Below are 12,893 nucleotides of genomic sequence, written 5' to 3'. Positions count from 1 at the left end.
ACAGCTAACATATGGGACCGTTTACAGCGAACATATGGGACCGTTTTACAGCGAACATATGGGACCGTTTACAGCGAACATATGGGACCGTTTTACAGCGAACATATGGGACCGTTTACAGCGAACATATGGGACCGTTTTACAGCGAACATATAAGACCGTTTTACAGCTAACATGTGGGACCATTTACAGCAAACATATGGGACCGTTTACAGCAAACATATGGGACCGTTTTACAGCTAACATGTGGGACCATTTACAGCGAACATATGGGACCGTTTACAGCAAACATATGGGACCGTTTTACAGCAAACATATGGGACCGTTTACAGCGAACATATGGGACCGTTGTACAGCTAACATATGGGACCGTTTACAGCGAACATATGGGACCGTTTACAGCGAACATATGGGACCGTTTACAGCGAACATATGGGACCGTTTACAGCAAACATATGGGACCGTTTTACAGCGAACATATGGGACCGTTTACAGCGAACATATGGGACTGTTTTACAGCTAACATATGGGACCGTTTACAGCGAACATATGGGACCGTTTTACAGCGAACATATGGGACCGTTTACAGCGAACATATGGGACCGTTTACAGCGAACATATGGGACCGTTTACAGCAAACATATGGGACCGTTTTATAGCTAACATATGGGACCGTTTACAGCGAACATATGGGACCGTTTACAGCGAACATATGGGACCGTTTTACAGCAAACATATGGGACCGTTTACAGCGAATATATGGGACCGTTTACAGCTAACATATGGGACCGTTTACAGCGAACATATGGGACCGTTTACAGCGAACATATGGGACCGTTTTATAGCTAACATATGGGACCGTTTACAGCGAACATATGGGACCGTTTTACAGCTAACGTATGGGACCGATTTACAGCAAACATATGGGACCGTTTTACAGCGAACATATGGGACCGTTTTACAGCTAACATATGGGACCGTTTTACAGCTAACATATGGGACCATTTACAGCTAATGTATGGGACTGTTTACAGCTAACATATGGGACCGTTTTACAGCTAACATATGGGACCGTTTTACAGCTAACATATGGGACCGTTTACAGCGAACATATGGGACCATTTACAGCGAACATATGGGACCGTTTACAGCGAACATATGGGACCGTTTACAGCGAACATATGGGACCGTTTTACAGCTCACATATAGGACCGTTTACAGCTCACATATGGGACCATTTACAGCTCACATATGGGACCGTTTACAGCAAACATATGGGACCGTTTACAGCGAACATATGGGACCGTTTTACAGCAAACATATGGGACCGTTTACAGCTAACATATGGGACCATTTACAGCTAACATATGGGGCCGTTTTACAGCAAACATATGGGACTGTTTACAGCGAATATATGGGACCGTTTACAGCAAACATATGGGACCGTTTACAGCGAACATATGGGACCGTTTACAGCGAACATATGGGACTGTTTACAGTGAACATATGGGACCGTTTACAGCAAACATATGGGACCGTTTTACAGCGAACATATGGGACCGTTTACAGCGAACATATGGGACCGTTTTACAGCGAACATATGGGACCGTTTACAGCGAACAAATGGGAGCATTTTACAGCTTACATATGGGACCGTTTACAGCGAACATATGGGACTGTTTTACAGCTAACATATGGGACCGTTTTACAGCTAACATATGGGACCATTTACAGCTAATGTATGGGACTGTTTACAGCGAACGTATGGGACCGTTTACAGCTAACATATGGGACCGTTTTACAGCTAACATATGGGACCGTTTTACAGCAAACATATGGGACCGTTTACAGCGAACATATGGGACTGTTTTACAGCTAACATATGGGACCGTTTTACAGCTAACATATGGGACCATTTACAGCTAATGTATGGGACTGTTTACAGCAAACATATGGGACCGTTTACAGCTAACATATGGGACCGTTTTACAGCTAACATATGGGACCGTTTTACAGCTAACATATGGGACCGTTTTACAGCTAACATATGGGACTGTTTTACAGCGAACATATGGGACCGTTTACAGTGAAGATATGGGACCGTTTACAGCGAACGTATGGGACCGTTTACAGTGAACATATGGGACAGTTTACAGCGAACATATGGGACCGTTTATAGCGAACATATGGGACCGTTTACAGTGAAGATATGGGACCGTTTACAGCGAACGTATGGGACCGTTTACAGTGAACATATGGGACAGTTTACAGCGAACATATGGGACCGTTTATAGCTAACATACGGGACCGTTTTACAGCTAACATATGGGACCGTTTACAGCGAACATATGGGACCGTTTACAGCGAAGATATGGGACCGTTTACAGCGAACTTTTGGGACTGTTTACAGCTAACGTATGGGACCGTTTACAGTGAACATATGGGACCGTTTATAGCTAACATATGGGACCGTTTTACAGCTAACATATGGGACTGTTTACAGCTAACATATGGGACCGTTTTACAGCGAACATATGGGACTGTTTACAGTGAACATATGGGACCGTTTATAGCTAACATATGGGACCATTTTACAGCTAACATATGGGACTGTTTACAGCTAACATATGGGACCGTTTTACAGCGAACATATGGGACCGTTTACAGCGAACATATGGGACCGTTTTACAGCTAACATATGGGACCGTTTACAGCGAACATATGGGACCGTTTACAGTGAACTTTTGGGACTGTTTACAGCTAACGTATGGGACCGTTTACAGTGAACATATGGGACAGTTTACAGTGAACATATGGGACCGTTTATAGCTAACATATGGGACCGTTTTACAGCTAACATATGGGACTGTTTACAGCTAACATATGGGACCGTTTTACAGCGAACATATGGGACTGTTTACAGCTAACGTATGGGACCGTTTACAGTGAACATATGGGACAGTTTACAGTGAACATATGGGACCGTTTATAGCTAACATATGGGACCGTTTTACAGCTAACATATGGGACTGTTTACAGCTAACATATGGGACCGTTTTACAGCAAACATATGGGACCGTTTACAGCGAACATATGGGACCGTTTTACAGCTAACATATGGGACCGTTTACAGCGAAGATATGGGACCGTTTACAGCGAACGTATGGGACCGTTTACAGTGAACTTTTGGGACTGTTTACAGCTAACTTATGGGACCGTTTACAGCTCACATATGGGACAGTTTACAGTGAACATATGGGACCGTTTATAGCTAACATATGGGACTGTTTACAGCTAACATATGGGACCGTTTTACAGCGAACATATGGGACTGTTTACAGCTAACGTATGGGACCGTTTACAGTGAACATATGGGATAGTTTACAGTGAACATATGGGACCGTTTATAGCTAACATATGGGACCGTTTTACAGCAAACATATGGGACCGTTTACAGCGAACATATGGGACCGTTTACAGCTAACGTATGGGACCGTTTACAGCTAACGTATGGGACTGTTTACAGCTAACGTATGGGACCGTTTACAGCTAACGTACGGGCTCGTTCACCAGTTCCAGGGCACAGCCTGCAGGTGTATGGCTGATGTGAGCTGGGACTTCTGTTTTTACCTCCCAGTTTGGCACATCACTGTTGGTAGTGAACCCTGAAACTCATCTATTGCCGCATTTCCACTACGTGGAACCGGCTCAACTCGGGTACCAGATACTGTTCCTGCAGACCGTTTCCATTCCAGGATACTACAGACTTTCCAGTCCCTTGTCGTCATAGCGATGCGGTGCGTTCCTTCTGTGTGCTCTTCTCACAGTTGCTGATAAACTCGCTCGTTGCCTGTTGTCTGGTCAAACTCATGCTGAATTTTTTCGTCGGCCACCACAGACTGAACCTCCTGACTGGATGGTGTAGTTTTACAGACTGTCATCATGTGGATTCACCTACCGCTACATTTACTGTCCACTTCTGCATCTGTTTTTTGTAAAAGGGCGGGTCACAGAGACGACTCTCTGACCAATCAGTGGTCTGCAGTGTTTACACATTGCAGTTTAGTGTCTGTTCCCCAGTCCTGGAACCTCAGCAGAGGTGAGACCAAAAATGAAGTACTGGGTACTAGATTCCAGGTCCTTTTTCGTAATGGAAACGCAAAAAGGCCGAGTCGAGTCGAACCGAGCCGGTACCACGGAGTGGAAACGTGGCATATGGTGCCTTTATCACAAGCAGACATATCCACGAATAACAAAACACACAAACACCAGTCCAAAGAAAAACACGCTATAAAGCAACAGTTGTGACTTTGTGGATCCAGATAACATGCCTACCAATATGGAGGTGTAAACAACAATCACATGACCAGTGACGTCAGCTGCAAGTCCTCAATAGACCATGAGGAACTCTATATAGGTGTTTTATATCAAGGTAAGGATTAGATGTTTGTAACTAAAACCAATCTGGTAATCCTCTCGTAAAACATATTTTTTCTCTTTGGTTTTTATTTGTTGAATGTGTAATTACTTTTATTGTTTTCATTTTGTTTATGTTTTATTTGTTCTTAGGTCTGTGTACAGCACTTTGACCAACTGTGTTGTTTTTAAAGTGCTTTATAAAAAAAAAAAGTTGAGTTGGTTCATTCAGTATGTTTTAGATCACAGGTGTCAAACCAAATCCGGCCCACCAAAGGGTCCAATCCAGCCCTGGGATGAATTAGTGAAATGCAAAAACTACACCGAAGATATAAACAATCAAGGATGTTTAATCTAAAGTGGGTCAGACCAGTCAAATACTATCATAATAACCTATAAATAATGAAAAAAAGCTCATTTTTCTTTTTGTTTGAGTGTCAAAAAAGTAAAATTACACAAAAATGTTTACATTTACAGACTAGCCTTTCACAAATAATATGAACAACCTGAACTGTCTCCAGAGAAGTCTGTAATATTTGAACAATATTCTGCCTGTTTTTAAATGTTGTGTGTTTGTAGATCCACTGGGATCTGTAAGTTGTGATGCACATGTGTAAATGATAAACTGAGGTGGAATATTGTTAAAATTACACTTACTTTTCTTCAGAATTTTCAGGTTGTTCATATTTGTTCATGTTGTGTTCAAGTACAGTTCGTAGATGAAAACATTTTCTTTATGGAATTTGACTTTTTTGACTCAAAAACACAGAGAAAACTTTGGAGTTGATATTATTTGCCAGTTCTTATCCTATTATTTACATTATTTTACTGGTCCGGCCCACTTTATTTCATATTAGGCTGAATGTGGAACTGAACTCAAATGAGTCGGACAGTTTTTTAGTGTTTTAGAGCATTCAGAGCCTGGTACAACTCTGGTATTTAGTTCATGCAAGTTGGACAGTTTCAGTAAAATTAGTTCAGTTTTTTGGAGCAGGTTGTCTATATAAGGTTTGCATGTGCTTGTGTGTTTACATAAAGCTTTTGTCCATGTCTCTGTTTGGAGCTGGAGGACATTATCTGACTCCGTTTCTAAGACAGTTGTATCTAAACTGAGGGGCGAAGACCTCCGCTCCAAAAGAAGGCCAGTGTGGGAGTGTCTTGAAGGTGTAATTCCACTGATAGCCACTAGATCAGGGCTGTCAAACATGCGTCCCGGGGGCCAAATGCGTCCCTCCAAAGGTTCCAGTCCGACCCCTGGGATGAATTTCCAAAGTGTATAAATTCCACAGTCCAGGCTGTGGAACTCATGTTAGTGTGGGTTCCACATCCAGACCAATCTGATCTACAGTCCAATAATAACAGCAGAAGAACCCACACAAAAGAACCACTGCAGATTTACTGCTGGGTTTGATGGAAAAAATAATATTACACTAAACCTCAATCAATCAAACAGTCAAATTTTATTTCTATAGCGCCAGATCATAACAAAAGTTCTTTCATGACACTTTACATATAGAGTTGGTCAAAACCAGACTGAAGGCACTTTACAGAAACCAACAGAATACTGCAGGAACAAACCTATAAATAATGACAACTGCAAATGTTTGTCTGTTATAGTGCAAAAAATAACATTAAATTCTGAAAATCTTTCCATTTCCAAACTCTCCTGTACCAATAAACTGTGACTAACCTGAACAAATGTGTCCAACCTGAAATGTCTGTATTAAATTCAGTCCAGTTTGAACTCTTTTCTTCCTGTTCCTCAGTGTTTAGTGTCTTTGGAGATCTGATCCAGAATGCACATGGACTAATGAGAAGTGGAGGAAGAAGACTGAGAAAATTACACTGATTTTACGAAGAAATGTCCGTTTTTTTCAGGTTATTCACATCTTTTTTGTTTGACTAGTTTATAAAAGTAAGTATTTTCATAACTTAATTGGGGGGGGGGGGTGTCACTAAAACAAAGACAAAAATTTGGAGCTGTCATTATTTCTGGGTTCTTCTGTTCTTATTTGACTGGTTGGGTCCACTGCAGATCAGATCAGACTGAATGTGGAACCTGAAAGAACAGGAGTTTGAGAACCCTGCACTAGATTCTGCTCCAAAAAGCCCAGACTCTTACGGACTTGCATTAAAGTCTCTGAAAGTAGGAAAAGTCATTTTTTTTCCCCAAGCTTCTCTCTTTTATTTGGAATCTGTCATAAGTAATCTAGTGGGGCATATTTAATATTTCTTCTGTTGAGCAGGTCTGAGGTCAAATAGAACTTTTGATGGATGTCTACCATGTCAGGTTTTGATTGGGTCAGACTTTGAGGTTTTTTAATTTAATAAAACACATTTTAGCTCACCAGCCGATAGGCCATGAACTACTGTGAAGGCGCTGCGTCCAATGTTGTCATCGTCATCATTAGCAATTTCTTTCAACATCTTCTCTGAACTAATGAAACTAATGATCAGGTTAATTTCTAGTTGTATATGTATCTTTCTTGGGACAGTATCTACAAAGTTTGTTCACAGTTTGGACAAATTTAGATTTTTGAATTTTTGTCAAATTTTTTGAAATATTAAAAATGTGCCTTTCCTTATAATGTTCCATATTTTGATGGTTAATAACATGTATCTCCTGACGTCACTGTTGGGCTTTTTTCGTCATAAAATTATTCTATTGGTCAGTCTTTATGGTTTTAGAAATATTTAACCAATGAAAATGTATAAAACAGTTTGTGACTACATCTTTTATCGGCATTAATTTATTTAGAATATACATAATTTTTCCAGTTTGCTTAAAAATAACTGTTTTGGACATTAGAGGTTTCTGCCTGACAACTACCAGATGTAATTTCATCATCTGGAATCAACTCCAGACCTTTTATCTGCTTCATTTGTGGTTAAATAACCAGGGAACAGGATGCATCAGTTTTCCGGTTCCTTTTGAGCCTCTGAAAATGAGAAACTGCAGTTAAAACTGTTATAATTCCTAAACGGTTAGTGCAGTATTTTTGTTAAACCCCTGGAATTAAAGCTGAAACTTGATTGTTTTGTCTCAGGTCCACTGTGGTCGTGTACAGAGGCAGCATTACAACATTTAGTGTCCACCGTCCAAATGCATATGGAGTTGACCGTATACATGAGAGAAGTTCAGAAGAGGCTGCACTTTTACATTATTGAACAGTGGGTTTTTTTGTTTTTTTCTGTGAGCCTTGGTGGTCCTTCACTCTGTTTTTTAGGCCAGTGCCAACTTTTTCCCATGCATAAACAAACTCATAAGCCGTGACTGCAGACTGAATTCTGTGAAATGCAAAGCAGCTGATGTTTGTATTCCCTTAACATCATGTCCTGTTGATTTGAGCCATAAAAAGGAGGCCTTTTGCATTTAGGTTTTTTAGTAACACAGGCTAATTACAAGTGTGAAACAGCTTGTTAACCGAGGTTCTACAGAATAATAAGGTACATATTCATAAGACGGAGGATTGTTCTGTCATGTGGTTCGTTAAGTCCTGCAGGATTTTCAAAATGTCAACAGGAAACCCACATTCTTTTCTTTCACCCTTTAACCCCTGAGCCCTAATTCCAGGTAATGGTTCTGCTGAGAACTGTTGTCGAAACAGGTGGAAGAACAGAAAAAGACAAAGGGGAACTGAAGTTTGACGGCTTTGGACTAAATAAGGCACTAGAATGGACAGCAATAAGAACATCAGCTGGAACTGGAACACACTGAACAACAACGATTATGAATTTGGGCCCAGGAGTTTATGTTTTGGGCTCGTTTTTTTAATAAATCAGGCTTTTTGACGCCAGGTTGAATGCCAAAAAAGTAGTTACAGTCAAAAGAATAAAATAAGCAACAAAATGCACAAAAACAGCCAAAGTGATTAACAAAATGAACAACTAGAAAAGCACTCAGAGAGCGCAGACCTCCACCAAGGCAGAGCAGTGCCCCCCCCATATCACCACCAAAATGTAATCATTTGTTCCTTGTGCCAGTATCAACATTTCCTGAAATTTTCATCCAATTCCATCCATAACTTTTGGAGCTGTCTTGCACACACAGACAGACAAACCAATGCCAACAAAAACAGAACCTCATTGGTAGAGGGAATAAATGTAGAAAACTAAACAAAAAAGCAAATAAAATAATAACATGAAAAAATATGCAAAAAACTGACTAAAATGAAGTAAAAAGAGTAAAATAAGCAACAAAATGCACAAAAAACAGCCAATGTGGTCAATAAAATCAACAAAAATGAATAATAATCCACCAAGATAATAAGTAACATGAACAAAACTAGAAGCACTCAGAGAGCGCAGAGCTCCACCAAGGCAGATCAGTGCCCCCCCCCCCCCATATCACCACCAAAATTTAATCATTTGTTTCTTGTGCCAGAATCAACATTTCCTGAAAATTTCATCCAAATCCATCCATAACTTTTGGAGTTATCTTGTAATGGACAGACAAAAACAGAACCTCCTTGGCGGAGGTAATAAGCCACCATCACTTGAAGAAAAAATAATAAGATTAAAAAAAAAATTCAGAAGAACAAATAAAACATTTACAAAATAATCAATAACATGAAAAAAATGCAAAAAAAAAAAGAAAAAGGACTAAAATGAGCAAGAAGTATCTGAATTTGGTCCCAGTAGTTTTTGTTTTGGGCTGTTTTTTCTAAATCAGTCCAGCTGCTTTTTGACACCTGGTTGAACTCCAAAAAGCAGTTACACGGTCAAAACTCAGTTAAAACACAGTAAAAAGTACAGGAAAATCACCACAACTCTGACACAACAGTAAAAAAAACAATAAAAAATAATAAAAAATTGCAAAGAAAACAGTGTAAAGAAACAAACCCCAAACCGTCTGTTTTTGCTGAATCGGTCTCACTCACTGCTCTGTGTTTTACCCCCCATTCCACAGGTGGGGATGGGTGAACTGAGCATGCTCAGATGTCTATGGAAAGAACAAGGTCTATTCTATCAACATGATAGGAAATATTTCTGATTGAGCTAACGGTTGATTTTTTATGAATTTTACAAATAAATCCTACATTCAGAACGCTCACCACAGACACATCAGGAGTTGAAGGGTTAACCCATGAGTCCACGTATTCCTTCAGTCTATCGTGTCATTGGATAGATGTAATTTAAAGGACTCTACCTCATATTTTAGTAGCGTAAATTAAACTGTGACATCATGCATCTTTGGCCCCTCCTCCACAGTGTGTCGGCTACTTTGTCCTCTGCGTCCTCTACAGCTCCTGTGTCTGTCCCCTCAGGTTCCGCCTCCTCTGCCAGTCCATCATTGCACACAAGCTCTTTGACTACGTGGTCCTGGCCTTCATCTTTCTCAACTGCATCACGGTGGCTCTGGAGAGGCCCAGGATTCTGCAAGGCAGTCTGGTAAGACATGGAGGGGCACTGGAGGAAGCAGGACTTCCAGGGTTATATGTTTACACTGGTTTACATCTGTTTACACTGGTTTACATCTGTTTACACTGGTTTACATCTGTTTACACTGGTTTACATCTGTTTACACTGGTACAGTTTAACACTCGAGCAGCAAAACTGTTGGTTGAATTCAGACCAAACTGGGTTTAGAGATGACCAGTGACCCAGAATAGATCTCATTACATTTTTGGAAAAATAGGTCAAAGTTAAAATTTTTATAACTATTTTAAATCTTTTTTTCTCCATTTAGTTATAATGGGTGAAATTTTCACGTCTATAAAAACATCAATTTTGTTTCAGTTTACTTCAGACTTGGCACATATCCAACTATAATGGACGTTCTGTGTCCGACGCATGTCCCGATGTTGCAACACGGGAGGGCGTACGGGTGCAATTCTGCTGTTGCACCACAGAAGGGCGCTATCATACAATGGCACCACGGGTACAATACCGCTAGTATAAAGACAGTTGATATGCTGACATCAGCGCCATGTGTCTTGTAAAACTCTTCTTTGCTTGTTGTAACGTCCATCAACATCTGATTTTTTATTTTTATTTTTTCATTCGCGTGACTCTAGTTGCAGAAAAAGGTCTTTCCATTGCAGTTTTGTATGATATACCAATTGTGCTACGTCCAAAAAACCACCTCTTTCCAGCTCAAAAACATTTAATCAAAAAACAAGCGTTTTGGTGAAATTGTCGTTTTTCCATTTGGTAAATTTTTATGCGGCAGTTATATTTGTGCAGTTTGAGGGTCAATGGAAAAGCGACTCTGTGTTTGTCACTTTTGTCTCTTTTAAGCCCACTTTTCCTCCCTCTCTTCTCTTAGTTGATGTCCTCTCTCCTTTTGTTTCAGGAAAGGCTGTTTCTTACTATTTCCAACTACATCTTTACTGCCATCTTTGTTGCAGAGATGACCGTCAAGGTAAAAAAAACCAAAACAAATCCTCCTTCAGTTTTACTCCCATCCTCCACTGTTTCCTTCTCTTCTTCTATTTCTCGTCTCGTTTTCTTGCCTTTTTCATGTGTCTCGACCTTGAATCTCTCCTCTTCTTATTTTTGACATCTGCTTTCTCCTGCTGTTCTTGACTCTTCAGGGGTTTTTTTCTCTTTTACATTGATTTCTGCTTCTTGCCTTTCCTCTCATTACTCCACCTCTTCTTCTTCTTTGGATTTTTTCCTTCTCCACCTTTCCGATTGCAGTCGTCTTGTATTTCCTCCTCCTTATCCTGTCCTACTTTAGCCCTCCCCTCCCCTCCTCCTCCTCTTCCTCCTCCTTCTTTCTCTTCTCCTCTTCTGTTGACAACTCTGCAAGTTGCGGTTTAATCAGTTGCAGATCTCCCATTAGCGATGGGCTGCTAGATAATGAAGTTAATTAGAAGGCTATCGCTCTTGAGCTGGCCTTTAGCCACTCCTGGACTTGCCATCGATAAACTAGCACACACATCCACACACTCTTTTTAATCCACTAATCTGCTGTCCAGGAGACAGGGCATCATCCATTATTAAGACCCTTGTGTCTCCAGGCATTTCCTGCAATGGTTGAAAACCCTATAGTAATTTATTTATGAGCAGGGATAATGAAGACGTGTGTAGTCTCACATATGTAGATCACGGAGGCTCTGCGGTCGGTGGTCACATGGGTCCGTACTTACTTGCACATGCCCCCTGGGTGAACTGAGCTTATTTATTTCTTCTTGCACATTCTGTATTTTCATCTTTCTCTTTGTGCCCCCCCCCATTCTTTTGATCAATTTTCCAATCACTCACATATTCTCCTCGGAGCTTCACATTTGACTCCGGTTCATATTCACCTCTGTATCGGTCTCTCATCGTTCGCTCTATTCTTTTTTCTCTTCCGTTTGTAATTGAATCAGACGAGCTCTGTTGAGTTCTGTTGTTATCGCGTCACTCCAGTGTGCTCCCAGCGGCCTCCCCACGCTCTTCAATTCATTATCTCAAATAGAGCGTCGGTCGTTATTCCGTGGCTCCGACGTCCTCAAAGCTCTTAAACTGGAAGAAAAATCCAAGGCACTCTCTTTAAACATTAAAATGCCTTTATTAACATGGCATGGTCATATCTAGATCCAAAAAACACTTCTACGTGTTTTCGCTTCAAGCCTTCATCAGGAAGGACATTTTGAACTGTTATTTATTCATGTACAGTATATTTGGAAATATTTCTATTATGCCGCGTTTCCACTGCGTTGTACTGACTCAACTCAACTCGGCCTTTTGCGTTTCCATTACGATAAAGGACCTGGAATCTGGTACCCAGTACTAGTGTTTTGGTCTCACCTCCGCCGAGGTTCCAGGACTGGGGACCAGATACTAAAAGGTGACGTAAACACTGCGGACCACTGATTGGTCAGACAGTTGTCTCTGTGCCCCGCCCTTTTACATAAACAGATGAGTTAACGGACAGTAAATCTGTGGGTACATTAATCCACATGATAACAGCCCAAAACTACACCAGAGTCGGTCCAGGAGATTCAGTCTTTGGTGGAAGACGTAAAAAGTCAGACCAGACAACACGCAACGAGAGAGTTTATCAGCAACTCTGAGCAGACGACACGGAAACAACACGCCGCATCGCTATGACGACCAGGTACTGTAAAGTCAGTAGTATCCTGGAATGGAAGCAGTCTGCAGGAATACAGAGTTGAGCCGAGCCGAGTCGAGCTGGTTCCACGTTGTGGAAACGCAGCATTTGTCTTGTTTGTGTATGACCTTTTGACCTGCGGTGACACCATGTGCTGAGCGTTCACATGTGGACACCTTCTGCAGGCCGTCGTCTTCACGCCCAGTGGGTGAATCCCTATTGGTCAGATCCTACTACACTCACAGTCAATGAAAACTTTGAGACCATATTTTTGGACATAATTTTTATTTTAAACCCTAAACTGGATTTTTTCATCTGAATCATTTGTTTGGGATATCGGCACAGAAACAAAAATGTAAAGTTTACAGAAGAATTTCAAAACAAAAAACTGAACAAAAGAAAATGGCACCTGCCAAACACACAGTCCAACAGTCGC

The 12,893-nt window shown here is 40.8% G+C and overlaps 1 protein-coding gene across 1 annotated transcript in view; it reads left to right on the top strand.

Annotated features, from left to right (window-relative positions):
* LOC115428136 (voltage-dependent T-type calcium channel subunit alpha-1I-like) overlaps positions 1–12,893 on the top strand; it is a 432,180-nt gene that overhangs the window by 234,926 nt on the left and 184,361 nt on the right. The window contains 2 exon segments of the mRNA XM_030146986.1: positions 9,684–9,807; positions 10,712–10,780. Coding sequence (XP_030002846.1) covers positions 9,684–9,807; positions 10,712–10,780 — 193 coding nt within the window.

Source organism: Sphaeramia orbicularis, chromosome 1 (assembly GCF_902148855.1).
Source record: "Sphaeramia orbicularis chromosome 1, fSphaOr1.1, whole genome shotgun sequence".
NCBI lineage: Eukaryota > Metazoa > Chordata > Actinopteri > Kurtiformes > Apogonidae > Sphaeramia > Sphaeramia orbicularis.
This window is presented reverse-complemented; position numbering and strand designations above follow the sequence as displayed.